The sequence below is a fragment of the Zosterops lateralis genome (assembly GCF_965231275.1).
Source record: "Zosterops lateralis genome assembly, chromosome: 1".
In the NCBI taxonomy this organism is placed as follows: domain Eukaryota; kingdom Metazoa; phylum Chordata; class Aves; order Passeriformes; family Zosteropidae; genus Zosterops; species Zosterops lateralis.
Genome location: NC_139762.1, coordinates 151,355,398 through 151,372,264, shown reverse-complemented (window position 1 = coordinate 151,372,264; position 16,867 = coordinate 151,355,398). Strand labels below are relative to the sequence as shown.

General features: G+C 46.4%; 1 protein-coding gene and 1 long non-coding RNA gene across 3 annotated transcripts in view; one reads left to right on the top strand and one right to left on the bottom strand.

Moving 5' to 3' along the window:
- LOC310919408 overlaps nt 1-3,863 on the bottom strand; it is a 30,922-nt gene extending 27,059 nt beyond the window's left edge. For both annotated transcript variants that reach the window (XR_014591822.1, XR_014591823.1), the window contains exons 1-2: nt 3,701-3,863; nt 897-966 (exon numbers count right to left, since the gene is read on the bottom strand). This is a non-coding gene — a long non-coding RNA (uncharacterized lncRNA). The remainder of the gene's footprint in view (nt 1-896; nt 967-3,700) is intronic.
- Nucleotides 3,864-4,041: 178 nt separating this feature from the next.
- LOC310919397 (prostate stem cell antigen-like) lies at nt 4,042-8,681 on the top strand. The gene is made up of 3 exons (XM_083878756.1): nt 4,042-4,233; nt 6,984-7,088; nt 8,235-8,681. The coding sequence occupies exons 1-3, from the start codon at nt 4,182-4,184 to the stop codon at nt 8,444-8,446; spliced, it is 369 nt and encodes a 122-aa protein (XP_083734882.1). The 5' UTR covers nt 4,042-4,181; the 3' UTR covers nt 8,447-8,681.
- The last annotated feature ends 8,186 nt before the right edge of the window (nt 8,682-16,867 follow it).

The window sequence follows — 16,867 nt, the reverse complement described above, 5'->3', positions numbered from 1 at the left end:
AAAATACTCAAGATCAAACTCCTTGCTCTTTAAACTTTTGCACTGAACCCTGGTTGTACCTGTACGCACCCACAGATCCCAAAAATTCTGCTTGGGATGCAGGAATTCCAAGCCCTGTATGGTGTAGGAGGGAAAAGAGGCACAAAGAAAGGAAGGCTCGAGGCAGAGGTCCCTGAGAAATGCAGTAACAGAGACCCAAAAACCCTCCTGTGCCCACTCAATGTCCTGCTCTTAAAGGCAGCTCCAGTCTCTGTTGCTGGGCTCTGGAGTTCCAGCAGGAACCCCAGCCTTGCATCCATGTGTTCTGAAGCTCATTTGAACAGCAAACCTGGATATAAATCCTCGGAGTGAGACCATGGATATAAACCCTTGGAGTGGGAGGTAGACCATGATATGGAAGAGTGTTAAATATCTACAGATGTGGGTGCTGGAGCCTCTCTCTGCTGGCAGCAGCTGAAATAATTTTTTCCTGCTGCTGGATCAGCATCATTCATGTCCATCCCAGGACAGAAGAAAGTGGAAAACAGCTGGGAACTTGGGAGAGAAATACTTGAGGCTGAGATAGGGGACATCCTGTGTGTTTTCCATAAAATCATGGAATGGTTTGGGTGGGAAGGAACCTTCAAGGTCATCTTGTCCAATCCCCTGCCATGGACAGGGACACCTTCCACTAGATCAAGTTGCTTCTCTTGTCCTGTTGTGGCCTTGGACAGTTCCAGGGATCCAGGGGCAGCTTCTCTGGGCACCCTGTGCCAGGACCTCGCAACCCTCTGTCACTGTAGGACATGAAAGAAAGATGAGAGACTCCAAATATTTCAGAAGGCAAAGAGCATAGAAAAAAGGCTTTATTGTCTAATTCTTACTACCTCTTATAAGGTGTTCCCATACAGACTGACCATGGTTGGTGAATAGGAACGACACCTCTCTGATCCCATTGGTTAAACCAGAGAAACAGCAAAACACCACCTGGGGAAAGATTGTTTTGAGAAAGGAGAGTTGTTTGCCAAGATTGTTTTGAGAAGAAACTTCCTTGAGAAATTTTTCCTTGGGAAAAAGTTAGCGGCTGCTAGCAGGCTAAAATCCCCCAGACCCAAAAATATCAAGCCCACGTCCCTCAAAGGAAGAATTCCTTCCCAATATCCAGCCTAAACCTACCCTTTCATCCATCCATCCATCCATCCATCCATCCATCCATCCATCCATCCATCCATCTCTGGGAACATCTCTTCATCTCCTCCTCTTGACATCTTTTTCTCCCCTTTTTCTCCATCTGTTTTCCTGCCCATCCAGTTTCATTTGGGACCCATGCTCCCTCCTCACAGAAAAGTCTTTAATGGGATTTGCCTCACTCCCACATGGGTGATTCCATCTCATTTATTCCCCACCCATTCTGATTGGGGACAGCTGAATATTCCTGAGGCTGTGTTCCCAACAACAGCCATTAGAAATTCCCACTTGGGTGCCTAAAACTGATCACTAAAATCCCTTCTCTAACATCCCACAGACTGAGTAGGTTTGCAGGCAGCACTCCAGGCAGCATCACCTCTCTGTTAACACCATCCAGGAGTGAAAAAGCCAATAAAATTCCCTCTGGAGCCCATTTTAACCCCACACAGGGACTTCAGAACATCCTGGGAAGGAGTTACAGGCACGACCACGCTGAGAAAACAACTCAGTGCTCAGAGAAGCTGTGGCTGCCCCATCCCTGGAAGTGTCCAAGGCCAGGTTGGATGGGGCTTAGACTCCATGGCAGGGATGTGGAACTAGATCATCTTTGAAGACCCTTCTAACCCAAATAACTCCATGATCCTGTGATTCTGAGATCTCTGACATCCTACAAGCTTCCTTACCTGGAAATTCAAAGAAACTTCCTTTTGATATCTCTCTGTCCAAACTTTCCAGCAATCCTTTCAGCTTTTTTTCCTCAAATATCCAGCTCGTGGCTGCTCCTTGATGTGATTCATGACACCACAGTCTGTACCATGATCCAACATCATTTTCCCAGCCTGACACCAGGCAGGAGCAAAAAAATCCAGAACCAGGATAGAGCAAATAATCAACTCCTGTTTCCCCCTTCCTGAACAGAGAGCTCCACACTCGTCTCTATCAGGAATCCACAGTGACAGCAAGAATAGTATTAAAAAAAAAAAATTAAATAAAAAAAAAAATTTAAAAAAAAAAGATTCCCAGAGATTTGCAGACATCGTGAGATTTCCAGAGGGAATTGATGGTCTTTTCCATGCAGGCAGATGAATTGGGAATTTTATAACCCCAGGAAAAGAAAACAACACCTGGTACAGCCAGTCCTATGGGTAACTCTGCGTTAATGCACATGGAATTATAACGGGGTTAGTTTGCCATCTTCAGGAGTCGGGCAGGAATTGCACTTCAGTTTCCCAAAAAACAGTGAGAATCAACAATTTATGTAAGAATTACGAGAATTCCTGGGATCTCACACAACCTCAGGCAGGCAGGACTGGGGATAGAGAAGCTCTCAGCTGTCAGGTTCTCTCACAGCACCACAAGTTTTGAAATTTTCTGGCTGATGTTAGAAGAAGAATAAAAATAATAGTGCTGGGAAAGATGGAAAGAGTTTATCTTATCTTATTTATATTTATTTTATCTTTCTTCCTTTTTTAAAATAAATATTTAATTCTAGGCCTTGGTTGATTTGATGGGGAGTGGTTTTTTCCCCCCTTGGCCCAGTTCTTCCTTACCACAAAAAAAGCCAAACCCTACAGGGACAGTCCTGAGAGATTAAAAAAGAAAAATAACCTGAAAGACCTCTGAATGAGGAGCTCCAGAGCCTGAAAAAAATAAAGTTGTTTTTTTTTATCCATAAAACTTGGCTATAAATGATATGGTCTGTAAAAATACAATGAGACAGAAGCCAATAGACACAGAAAGAAGGTGTTGGGATGTTTTTTTAGGTGTTTTTTACACAGAAGAGTGCAAGTGGAAGTAGTTAAGATCCCCCAGGGAGGAATTAGGATTTGTCAAATCATCTCCTGCAACAGATTCTCCTCTGGCATAAGTCAGAGCAGGAGTTTTAGTCTCTACCCTTCATCCCACAGCAACTGAGAAATGATCCACATGCACATCTTCCTTTCAATTTGGAAGAGCTCCCGAGAGCTAAACTGCAGGCAAATAAATCCCCAAAGGAAAGAAATGCACAGCACTAATCCCAAGATCCCAGGGGGAGGAAAAAAAAAAAAAAAAAAAAGAATGAAAAGTTGAATTTAGAAAAAAAAAAAAAAAAAAAAAAAAAAAAAAAAAAAAAAAAAGCCTTGTTTTCTTTCTCCCTGGCATGCCCTGAGAAGTGGTCACAGGATGTGAGGAATGGGAGAGGACTCTGCTCAACCCACGAGAGCAAACATTCGCTCTTGAGGCTGGAATGTGGCTGTGATGGAGAAGTGGCATTTTTTGGACAAGCCTGGCTTGTTGACATTGCATCTGCCGTGAGTCAAGCGCCCAGATTTGTACCCAGCCTATGCCACACAAAGGGAACCAAGGCAAGATGAAACAGCTCAAAACACCAAACAAATCCGACACAAAGCCCCTTGGGTTTCAGACATCAAAAAATAAGAATTGGCCATTGCTTTTAAAAAGCAAATAAATGCAAAGGACGGCAAATGACCTCCTCAATACCTGGAAAGGCCAATGCACTTCTAATTTGCCCACATACCTCCCCATCACATACCTTGTTATCACAAGCATCACTCACAGGGGCTGATAAATACCCGGAGTTGTTGATCCAAAGAACATTTTGTCCTCGATTTAAACACAATATCTCCACTCAGGGTGGCACCGGGGGTGGAGAGCCTCATTCACAGGGTGCCCCTGCAGCCTCAGTGGCTCGGAAGAAACGCATAAGGCCGGCCTTGTTCGGAAGAATTCGGGGCTTTTTCCACTCGTGTGAGCACTTTGCCCAAGGGTAGGAGGGAAGGCGGGGGTGGCAGCGCCTCAGGAGCCCCGGGAGAGTGGCAGGGGAAAAGAGGAGAGGCACCAAACACAAATATCCCAAAGCACAGAGCAACCCCACCCTTGGTCCTGCCAGCAGCAGCTCCCTCAGGTGCCTTCTCAGGGATGACCTTGCGGGCACGCCCGGCCTCCCAGGATATATAACCTGCCCCAGAGGAGGAAACAAGCCAGAGAGGCAGCCCCAGACAGGTTGTTCTGAGATGAAGGCTTTCCTTGTGCTCCTCCTTGGAGCGCTCCTGTGCCTGGACTCAGGTAAGACCCCACCAAGGACCTCCCCCGCATCCTTCCCTGCGGAATTGTCAGTCTGCTGAGAGAAGGATTTGGGATAGGCTTTGGCAGTGAGGGAGGAAATTGTTATCCCAAGATATTTCCCTTTGGATGGGTGTTGAGTGGGAAAATGGAAATTATTATCCCAAGATATTTCCCTTTGGATGGGTGTTGAGTGGGAAAATGGAAATTGTTATCCCAAGATATTTCCCTTTGGATGGGTGTTGAGTGGGAAAATGGAAATTGTTATCCCAAGATATTTCCCTTTGGATGGGTGTTGAGTGGGAAAATGGAAATTGTTATCCCAAGATATTTCCCTTTGGATGGGTGTTGAGTGGGAAAATGGAAATTGTTATCCCAAGATATTTCCCTTTGGATGGGTGTTGAGTGGGAAAATGCAGAGGGATGCACCCTGGGGATGGTGGGATCTGAGTGCCGAGAAGGGCAGCTTCCAGGAAAGATAAATCCTGAATCCCGAATTGATCAAAATCCAAGTTTTCTTAAGCCAGACCATACAGTAAAGGGGGAAGGGGAGGGGCTAAGTGGGGTGCAACATTTATGCAAAGTTTTCCTCCACCTTTTTTTCTGACTCTTCCTTTCAAAAGCAGACCCTGACTCTGCCTGGATTTCCAGAATTTTGCTAGAACAGTAAAAATGACAACGTCACAATGTGTTATTTTATAGACTGAATGGGTGGGGTTTAGACAATGTCAGGTTTTTATAGCCTCACTGAGAAAAAAAAAAAAAAAAAAGGGTTTAAAGCAGCTTTTCCCTATTACCATAGGAGAGGATAATCAAATTTGAGCAGTTTCTCAATCAGCAGAAGATGCTTAAGGAATGAGCTGTGAAGGGTCTTGCACTGCCCTCAGACCTTTCTCTCTGCCAGCTTCCATCAGAACACTCAAAATTTGACTTTTATTGCTTTAAAAGTCAGATCAATGTGGGAACAGGGTGCAGCACTCAGACAAATTGGGGGTTGGCTCCTCACCTCTGCAATTGCATCAGTCATTCACACCAGGGAGGTTTGGACAGAGGGACAGCAAGTGCCTCAAATTATTCCCTTCAATTACTAATTTCTAGACAGGGCTTCTCAGTGTCCTAAAAGAGTATGTCAGGCATTAGGATACTGACTTGGGGGATTTGTGATGCAAGTTTGGTGGTCATGGGGCTGCAGGAAATACACATATATACATATATATATATATATATATATAAACTGAGACTTGCAAGGCTCCACTGATACCCTGGGGCACAAGTAGGTGACAGGAACAGATAATTACACCACAGTCTCACTCCTCTGGGGACAATTTGTCACCAGGGCTGGATGTTTGGGAGCTGCCAGGTTTTTCCTGCCTTTGCTGGGTGCATAGATCCGTCACCCTGATTTTTTTTCAGCCTTCTGATGTTTTACATTTCTGTACTGGAGTTCTTACGCATGTAATAACATAAACAAAAAGTGATGTTTTGTAAACTGCATTCCTCCCTGGGGGAAGGACAAATTTATGAACTTCTGGTTTGACCAGTGGGGTCAAAGAAGAATCAACCTCATCCCCCAATCCCTGATCAAACTCCAGAAACTATATAAGTCAAAATCCCAAATAAACTTCCTTCTTTCTCATTCTCACAACTGGACGGTGTGAGTGTAGTTTTTTCGTGTCCGTCTGGCGACACAGAGCAGCCCAGCAGGTGTTGCCAGCCCTATTTCCATCCCCTGTGGAGTGGCATTTCCATCAGGGCTGGGAACCTGGTGTTCAGAGAGGGGTGAAAGCCATTTGCTCTTTGATTTCTAGGAGGGTGTGATGGAAGGGGTGAGTCAAAAGTTAAAAACTGACACAAAGGGCTGGAAGAGATTTTGCAAATACTTTCTTCATCCCTCACTCAAGGCCAGGTCAGATGGGGGTTGGAGAAACCTGGTCTGGAGGGATGTGCCCCTGATGATATGATCCTCTTCAGGCCCAGCTGTCCATCTGCTCTTTTTTTGCTCCTTCGCTGCACTGGCTACATCCAAAATATCTTCAGCACCCACCAAACCTGACTCCCACCCCAACTAGGTATATTATTATCCACCAAAAAAAATGGGAAAAAATGGTCGTGTTTCCCAATATAGTCAATCTTGGTGAATTCTCTGCAGAGGTTTGGAAAGATTGAAGATACATTAGAGGTTTTGTTCCCCACCTGCAGGGCTGGGTCTTTTTCTGGGGTCCAGTATCAGAAGGACTTGGAGCTGCTGGAGCAAATCCAGAGGAGACCATGGAAGTCTCCATGGAGGTCTCCATGCTCCAAGGGCTGTAGCCTCTCTCCTCTAGAGCTATGAGAGCTGGGGGTGTTAACTCTGGAGAAGAGAAAACCCTGGGGAGACCCCAGAGCCCCTTTCAGTGCCTGAAGAGGCTCCAGGAGAGTTTGGGATAAATTTTTAGGAGGTGCTGTTGGGATGGGATGAAGGGGCAAATTTTTTTAAAACTAAAAAAGGGTGCATTTAGGTTAACTTTAGGTTAAGACTTTTTTTATAATGAGAGTGGTAAAAAAAATAGATCACGCTGCTCAGGGAAGCTGTGGCTGCCCCATCCCTGGAAGTATCCAAGGCCAGGTTGGATGGGGCTTGGAGCAACCTGGTCTACTGGAAGTTGTCCCTTTCCACAGCAGAGGGGTGGAACATGATGATTTTAAAGTCCCTTCCGACCGAACCATTCCATTTTTCCCTGATTTCTCTCCTAACCCCTCTTGGTCTCTTGCAGGTTCATCCTTGCAGTGCTACAGCTGCTCACCCCAGGTCAGCAACTCCAAGTGCATGAAGAAGGAGGAGTGTGGCACTAAGACTGCCTGCAAGACAGAAGTGATCCGTAAGGAAAAGCAGGGGTGGGAAATGTCCTAGTTGGGATGTTGGAGCCAAACATCTTTCCAGCGTCAGGTGTCCCATCCAGGCTCACCCAGTCGGGATACACCAGGTGGTTTGGGCCAGCAAACCTCAGTGTGCAAATGTCTTTCGCCCACAAAAAATTAGGTTTATTTCTCTTTCACGGCCCCAAAAATTATTTTCTTGCAAAGGCAATGGTTAATTTTTTGGAGGATTTGCAGGATTTGTGAATTAAAACAGGAAGGGCTGAGCCTGGTCCGAGCTGGTTGAGATGTTAGGAGGCGCTGATTCAAGGTGAAATCAATGAAAATGATAAAATTTCATCTCTGTGGCTGTGGAGAAACTTTAAAAACTAGGATTTTATCCTCCTGCTCTAGATCTGGTTTGCCCCATCCAGATCTGTGCCAACAGCTGAGTTGCTCTTAGACCTGGGGCACAAAACCCATCAGTGCCACATTTAAGCTCCTCTCTGTCAGGCAGTAGATGTGATACCTCCAGGAGGAATTATCCCAGTTGGGAATGTGCAAATCCATGGCATTCACATGCAGATGTTGTAGAAATCTTTGTTATTTATTGCATATAGCAAATATTTGGTGCCCAGAATGGATTTTAGATCTCCTGGAGGAGAATGGATCAAATCTCCTGGAGGTCAAAATCTGCTGCTAACCAGCACTTGCCAAAAATGGCCAAAAAAATGGGCTGTGCCTCTCAAGAACAAATCAAACAACAACTGTGCCATCTGAAATGGGAACAGCTGTGTTTCCATAATTTCCCAGATGTTGAAAGGCTCCATGCAACAAACATGTTTGGGATTGGGCTCTACATGAGAGAGGGCAGGGTTAGAGGAGATATTAAAGAGAAATTCCTCCCTTTGAGGGTGGTGAGGCCCAAGAAACTGTGACTGCCCTATCCCTGGAATTGTCCAAGGCCAGGTTGGACAGGGCTTGGAGCAACCTGGGATAGTGGAAGGTGTCCCTGCCCATGAGTTGATCTGGAATGTCTCTTCCAACCCAAACCATCCTGTGATTCCGATTTTTGTCCCACGGACCGAGCTCAGAATAAGTAACTCAATTTCCACAAGGCTTGGCTCATGCTGAATCCTTGTAATAAATGGTCCTACTCTCCTCCCAAGGGCTTGCGGGACTCTTCAGCATCATCAGCAAGGGATGTGACTCCTCGTGTGCTGAATCCTTCAGCGACTTCAATGTGGGCAACAGGAACATCTCCTGCTGCAGCACCGACCTGTGCAATGTCAACGCTGCGGGCAGCGTGAGGTCCAGCTATGGGCTGGCTGGAGGGATAGCGGCCGGAGTGCTCTGGGCCGCCCTCAGCAACAAATTCTGAGGAGCAGAGATGCCTCCCATGACCACAGAAAGCCTTGGAGCACCCCTCTAATAACAGGAATTGTAACCAGGAGCAGTGTTGGGGTGCACCCAGCACCCTGGGAGCTGATGGCAGCTCTTTGCCATATGATGGCTTCTGCTTTAATCTTGCTTCAAAGCTCAAGTGCTACCAGATAAGGAAATGTGTGTTCATGTTGCCTGCAAAACACTTAAAATAAAGTTATTTCTCCACCAACTGTGACTTGTGCCACGAGTCTGCCACTCAGTTACCCATTTCTGCCCGCAGCAGAGCTGCAGGTGGGTGTTTTGTGTCCAGCCAACATCCAGCCCTGGTCATTGCTGTACAATGTGATCTTTTATTTCCCTTTTATTTCCAGGTAACCTCCCCAGAGGATGAGGGAAAGGCTGCAGATCTCCCTGGGGTTTGGGGAAGCCTTTGATGCTGCTTCCCATGAGGTTCTCCGGGAAAAATTGGGAGCCCAAGGCTTGGAAATGTGCACTCCTGGCTGGGTTAAAAACTGGCTGGATTCCAGGCACAGAGTGGTGGAGAACAGTGCCACATCCAGCTGGTGGCTGGTCACCAGTGGTGTCCCCCCTGGGATCAGTACTAGGGTCAATCCAATATATTTATTGATGATCTGGATGAGGAGGTCAAGGCCACCCTCTGGAAGTTCACAGATGACACCGAGCTGGGTGGGGTACTGATCTGCTGGAGGGCAGGAAGGGTCTGCAGAGGGATCTGGACAGGCTGGATCAGTCTTCCATGGCCAGTGGTTTGAGATTCAACAACACCAGAGAGGTGTCTGAGTACAAGGCAGACTCTTCAACATCTCTCATATACAGTTATAGCCCCTCTCTATGGCTATAGATCCAAACTTATCTTGTGCTTCCTCGAGCTGATTTATTTTATGGATATAAACTTTAATGTTCCCACCTTGCACTGGGAGATCCTTTGGCAAAGGCAGAAGAAAAAAGCGCTGTACAAAGAGGCTCAAGAGAAACTCTCAGGTGGGTTTTCCAAGCTATGCCCATGTGAAGTGATCTGGTAAAAGAAAAAAAAAGCGGAGGGAAACATGGAGAGTGAATCTGGGAAAACCCTGGGTGGGAGAACAGGATTTAAGGAGCTATGAAGTCAGGATAGCAGCAGGTGGAGGATTAAAAGGGAAAAGAGATTGGCCAAGAGCCCCAAATTCCTCTCTTCTACCTTCAAACCTTTTGGAGATGCCAAGGATGTGAAGATCCACAGGACAAAAAAACAGGGAATCAATTCCCTGGTGGGGATGAGTCACCTGGAGGATCCATAGCTGTGGGACAAGGGTCAAAAATCCCATTTGGGATGAAGTCAAAGGGATGTCAGGAGATAATGACACCGTCTGCTGTTGTGAAAGAGAAAAGTGTGTAAATCCTAGGGATGCAAGGCTAATTGTAAGGAAGCTGCTAATTGTAGGAAGCTGGGAAGGGGTTTCCCCAGAGGAAATCAACCCACCTTGTTTGTAGGAATCCAGTCTGGTCATTGGTGAAGTGAGGATATGGGACAAGTGGAGTGATTTATTCTGGCTTTTCCGAATCTCCTGAGTCACATCCCTGGAAAGGGGCTCTTCCACCTGTAGGTCTTGCAGTCAGGCTGTTTTCTGCATGGGTGACCAACTCCATGGAGTCTTCATTCCAGGGAATCCTCTTTGCATGGCAAAGATGTCCCTGGCACCTTCATGCCCTTTGCCCACTTGCTGAAACAATTCCCAGGCATGTCCACATCCATTCCCAACAAGCAATTTGGCTACAATGGTCTTTTCTGGAGACTGGGAATTTATTTAAAGTGGCCAAGGCAGGGTGGTACCAGAGCCATTGGAGTCCTCAGGGACATTGGGTGAAACAGCCTCCTCCAGCTTCTGGAGCGGTCAAACACCTTCACAAAATCACAGAATGGTTTGGTTTGGAAGGGACCTTGAAGATCATCTCGTTCCACCCCCCTGCCATGGGCAGGGACACCTTCCACTAGACCAGGTTGCTCAGATCCCCATCCAGCCTGGCCTTGAACACTTCCAGGGATGAGAATTTTGGGAATTTGTCCCCAAAAATAAGATAGGGGAACATAAATGAGGGCTGTTCAAATCTAGTTTAACATGTTGGTCCCATGGCAACACCATCTACTTCCTGAAGCCTGTAATTGAGGAGTTTCTTCCCAGAGCCTAGAGGTGGCTTTCCCAAGCTCTGGAGATTCAGATCTGGAGATTCAGAAATCTGGATGATTTCTTCTCCCAATTTCTGCTCTGAAGGAGTCCAGTATTGACCACTGAGTGATTCTCTGGATTTACCTGGAGAGTAATCCTCTCTGTGGATTGTATCTGGAAGCTGCACAGGTGAGATGGCACGGAGCACCTCTCCTATGAGGAGAGGCAGAAATAATTAGGGTTGCTCAGCCTGAAGAAGGGAAGGCTCTGGGGAGAGCTTTCAGTGCCTAAATTGGCTCCAGGAGAGTTGGAGAGGGACTTTGGACAAGGGATGGAGGGACAGGACACAGGGAATGGCTTCCCACTGCCAGAGGACAGGGCTAGATGGGATATTGGGAAGGAATTCTTCCTTGTGAGGGTGATGAGACCCTGACATAGGTTTTCCCAGAGAAGCTGTGGCTGCCCCAGGATCCCTGGAAGTGTCCAAAGCCAGGTTGGATGTGGTTTGGAGCAACCTGGGATAGGGGAAGGTGTCCCTGTCCATGGTGGGGGTGGTTCCAGCCCAGGGTGTTCTGGGATTCTGTGATTTGGTGATGAGATAGTTTAGAGAAGGTGCAGCTGGGAGAGGCCAAGACTGGGACAGACACAGGGACAGACACGGTGAAGGACTGGGCAGGAGCTCCCTGTGGAGCTGATGGCACCTGGCACAGCCCTTGGAACAGCCCCAAACCTCACTCCTCATCCAGGTCACTGACAGAGCAGCCTCAAAAACAACCCTCTGAATTCTGGGAAGGGCAAGGAGGGGGTGAACTGGGGCAGATAAATGACTCAGCCGTGGATCAGAACCTGGGCTGGGCCAGGGCAGGACCAGGAAGAGGATGGGATGTTTTCCCAAGGGCTGGGACTGCACCTTGGCTGAAAGGCTGGTTCCCCCTCCTGCTTTAAATCGCTGACAAATCTCAAGAGGACTCTGGGTCAGGTCTCTCTGCTCTGCCCTGCACCCTCTGTCACCAACGTGCTCTGTTGGCACAGAAATCTGTGATAATTTACATTTTGGTGTTGATAAAACATCCTGACAGCATCTGCAGGAGGCACAAAGCACAGTATTCATCTGAAAAACAAGATGGGGTGTATTTTGCCCAAGGAAGTTGCTTCTTGAACAGTTTTATCAATTCTTCTGTCCTCTCTACTCTTCTCAAAAGGCCTAAAATTGAGGTCAGGTCTTTAAAAAACTCAAGTGTCCCAGGCCAGGTTGGATGGGGCTTGGAGCAATCTGGTCTGGTGGAAGTTGTCGTTGGGAGCAATCTGGTCTGGTGGAAGTTGTCCTTGCCCACAAGCTGAAGGTTACTTCCAAATCAAACCGTTCCATGTTTCTAAGGCTTCACAATTCCCTTTACTCCTGGTATAATTTTTTTCCATCATCCCTGTAGACAAGGATTAGGCCATCCAGCATTTCCTACAGCACGTTAGAATTTACATCCAGTGCCTTTACATCTGAAAACTGTCACCAAGTGCCTCTGAAATCAGCCCAGCTTGCAGCAGGTGATTAAAAACTGGATTTAAACCACTGTCTGTGGACTTAGGGACTAGCAGTTCCTTGCTGTGCTCCACATTTCCTTTATGGCCCGGGGCAAGTTTCCATTCCTGTGCCTTGTACAGATGTTATCAGGCCCAACACACAGAGAGATGCTCAGATAGCGACTTTAACGGGCCATGGGGAGAGACTGAGGCTAAAAATGATCTCACAGAGTCAGCTGGGGAAGGCTCGCCCGCTCCCAAGCCACCCTGCGCAGCCACATTCCTGCTCTGAATCACTCACACACTGCCATGCAATGAAGGAGAATTCTGGGGAAAAAATAGAACAGAGACAGCCCAGTTAGCTCCCCTCTACCTCTTATTAAACCAGTGCCAAACTGATGCCTTTTCAGGGTTATTACCTTAAAACAGAGGCCAGACAAAATTAAGAGAATAAAAAGAAGTTATATTTATTGAAGGGCCTTCAGGTACATTTTGGCCCACTCAGGGGCTACACCCAAAAAATGGACAACGGGTCACAGGTTTTCACACTTTTATAAGTTTGGTCCATTTGCAAACTGGGGCTTAATCTTCCAATTACAGCTTCAGGTAATGAAGTCATTTACCCCAAGTTTGCTCAACCCACAACTCACTTTTGTTGACATCTCTCAGGGCCTGAGTGAGGTGTCCTTGATTGCCAGGAATTGTTGTGTCTGACCAAAATGGGAAAGCAGCAGCTCACACTGTGTGTGGAGTTTAGAGCTACACACTAAAGAATTAGTGTATAATTACACTAAAGAATTAGTGTTTTATTACACTAAAGAATTGCAGGATTACTAATATATGGAAAATATAAAAGCTTAAATCCTAGGGGCACCATTACCACTAAAACCAAGCCAAACTCCTGCCCTTTGCAGAACTTCCCTCAATGAATTTTAGCTGACCCTCGTGCAGGACAAGCCAAGTCCATCCCGTGGCATCTTGACTAATCCCACTCCCATCCTGCCACTTTGACAGCTCCCTGTGCCAGAGATCCCTGATCCCTCATTTCTGGCCTTATCCTGAGCTCTCCTGATGCCTTTCCGAACTCCTCCTCGGGACTCCTTGCGAAACAGGTGCTGCTCTGACTCCTCTGATGATGCTCTTGGTGTTTAGATCCTCTTGCAACCCCAACCTCCTCCCTCTGTGGCTTCTCTGATTTCTCATCCATATTTTATGGAAACTTAAAGCCATCAACTCAGTAAAAAAATCTCCTGTAATGTGCCTTTCCCAGAAATTTTTTTACATCAGACAAGTTCACCCTTGACACTGGAATATAACCTCTATGCCTGGAATACTGCAATTTAAAGGCACCTGCTCACCTCTGCCAGTGGTTCCCCACATGAATCATTCCAAGACACCTTGACCCAGCCCTGGAACCTTCCCCAGCTCTGCTGATGGCCCTCCCTGGCTGGGGTAGTGTCACCACCTCCCCTGAAACAGAGGTGACAGGCACGGGGCTGAGTCAGAAATGGCAAAAATCCCCAGTTTTCTCCTTCCTCTCTCTGCTTATTTTCATCCGGATTCAGTCTGGCCTTGAGGGAATCTGCGGAATGAGGATTTCACCCAGGGCAAGGGAGTGAAAGTGGAGTGATGGGTTTGTTCTCCTCAGGGGTCACCAAACACTGAGTTATTTGCAAGGACAAACCTGGGTGGTGCCACACGCAGGTGCCAAATGAGTTGTGATGTCTGCTTTTGCGTTTACATTTGGCAGCAGCCTTTGAACTTGCAAAAACAACAGATTCATCTTCTCTCACAGACAAATTCAAGCAAAAATTATGTAATCTCCCTCTGTAACCTCCAGTATTTCTTTAATGAAGAGGAGGGGTAATCATCCTGCCTAAAATACTATTTTTGGGCACCTTTTCAACTGCCATAATTAAAAAGAGAGGAAGGTGTGGCCAAGATTCCAAATCATTAATTGAGAGTTGATAATTTGAACAACACCTGACCTATTTAGAAAAATAAAAGGCAGACTTGCCATCAGAATTTGACCATTGAAATAAAATGGGAATATTTAAAAGAAAACAATTGGGAGAAAACAACCCTTTCCACTCTTGCCCTTGCAGGGAGGAGGCAGGGAATGGTAATTCCTTGTCATGAATGAGGTGCTCGTGTGCAATCGTTGCCTCTGGACCTGCTCCAGCTGCCTTGCAGTAAAATGACGGAGCATTTAACAACATTCTCACACCCATGGACTATCAAAGACAGCTGTTTCCCTGCCCTTCATAATCCCAACCAATTAATTTACCTTCTTTGATGTTTTTGCAGCAAACGTTCTGTTATCAGGTGCTCTTCAAGTGCGGCAGCTCTGCCCTGCTTCTCCTCGTTCTTCTGATGAGGAGAAGAAATATTTGCCTTTGCCATGGAGATCTGTTTATTCACAGTATTCATGGCAAGCAGGGATTCGTTGCCATCATGTCCCTGTCAGAAATTCTTGCAGGGTTTTTCATCACCTGTATCCATAGAATCGATAATTCCCTGACACTTGGATTCCCAGAAAAAAAATTCAAATGTATTCACTCCCTGGGTATCTCCCAAATTTATTGTCCCCTTTTGATTTTATTTTTTTTTTTTTTTTTTTTAACATTACTGTGCAACTTCTGAAGCCCATTTTGGGATAAATCAAGCCTAGGGCATCCTGTAACGCATCCTGTATTCCCTGGAAGGATCCTGCTTAACAAGCACTGGAGGTGGGATACACCCACATACCCCCCAGAAATGCAGGGTGAATAAAGGGTGAGAAAAATATTCCCTTAAAAGTCATGGAACCCAAAATACGAACTTACTACTTTTCTGGCCTCCTAGGAATGGGGCCAGCACGTCCCAGGCCCAGAGGTCACAGTTCCAGGACACCTCTGGGCACTGGAGGTTCCTCATCCCTGCTGTCACCAGCATGGCTTGAGGTCAAGGATCTCCCAAACAATTCCTGGGGGTGGCAGAGGAGGTAAAACAACTCAAAGACCATTCCCAGAGGAAGTTTGGGTACAATCAGTGGGTTTTGGCAGAAAAAAAGAATCACAGATCATTTTTTTAGTCAGCTTCAGTGCCAGAGACTCATCCTCAGCATCTCTGTCCCTGCCCATGGCAGGGAGTTGGCTGAGAGGATCTTTGATGTTCCTTCCAAAATAAACTATTTCATTATTCCATGGTCTTTAATTTTTTTAGATGCTCTGCAATATCAGTTTTAACCAATAAATAATGTTTATTGCAGTTGAGATGTACAGCAAAGGGCTGAAGATGTTTGAAGAGACTGATTTGAAGAGACTGATTTTTACTGTTTTGTGTAAAAATGTGACATTGAACTGTGGGATTTCTCAGGCAGGAGAAATCTGAGTAATCTGATGAAGGAAACTCCTCTTCTGAATGGATCCCATTCCCTCCCAACCTGGATCTGTCCAAACCCTTTTCAAACTGTCCTCAACTAGTCACTACCTCAACCTAGGTCAAGGTCTACTAAAATGATTGTTGCTGTCCATGGAAAAATCCTCCCATCCAGGGCTTTGGTATTCTCCATGCTCAGCAGGAATTCTTAATATACAGGCTGGAAATGTTTGCTTTCCTCCAAAGTTTTGTGACTCTGTTCTAAAGAAATGTGTTGTTCCCAGAGACTTTTTTGTAAAGTGGAAAAGATGCAAAAAAAATGGAATTGGAGTCTGGGATGGGTGTTTGTTCCCTAAGTGTGAAAGAGAATGAAATTAATGATTGATGGGATGAAATTTAACAAGAGATTCTGCACCTGAGGTGGAGCAATGCCAGGGACAAGATAAACTGGGAGAGGAAGGAATGGAAACCAGTCCTGCAAAAGGAATCTGAGAGGAGTTCCATAGGAGTCACCAGCCAAGAGGACAAACCACATCCTGGGCTGTGCCCAGGGAGATTATCCCACTGTGCCCAGCATTGCTGTGGCTTCCCCTAAAACAGTCTGTGCAATTCTGGGACCCTCAAATTAGGAATGATGGGAACGTCCTGGAATGCATCCATGTGAGGGCAATGAAGCTGGAGAAGGGCTGGAAGGAACACCCTGGAGTTTGCTCTGGGTTTGCCCAGTTTGGGGAAAATGAGGCTGAGAGTGAACTTGAACTCCCTGGGGAGCCAAAGTGGAGAGGGACGAGCTGAGCTCTTCTCCCTGGGATCTAGGGACAGGACATGAGGGAAAGGGTCAAAGCTGAACCAAGGGAGGTATAGACTAGACATCAGCAAGTATTTTTTTTACCAAGAGGGTAGTCAAACACTGGGACATTGTAGATGGGCATTGTAGGACCCTTCCAACTGAAAACTCTAGTCTAGTCTAATCTAATTTATTCTAATCTAAAATAATCTAATGTAATCAAACCTGTTTAGGACAGCTGGCTCCTTCCCTGCACAGATTTCACCACGCTTTCTGTGCAGAACCCCAAAAAGCCAAGGGTGGAGCCCCAAACAGACCAGGAAACAAAGCCACAACACTGTGTTGTAAGGTAAATGCCCTGTCACCACCACCCTGGTGATTCACCACAAAATAAAAACCAGGGGACACCTCTGCAGCACAGAAAGGACGGGGAAACTTTTGCTGGCTCCAGGACTAAGATGTTGACACGAACAATCCCAAATCCTCAGGCTAAAGTAACACTCACAGCTGCCTCTTTCCAACTGCACAGTGGGATTAGGAGCAGGGAGCATCCTGAGGACAGCCAGGGATGTAGGAGGCAAAGAGA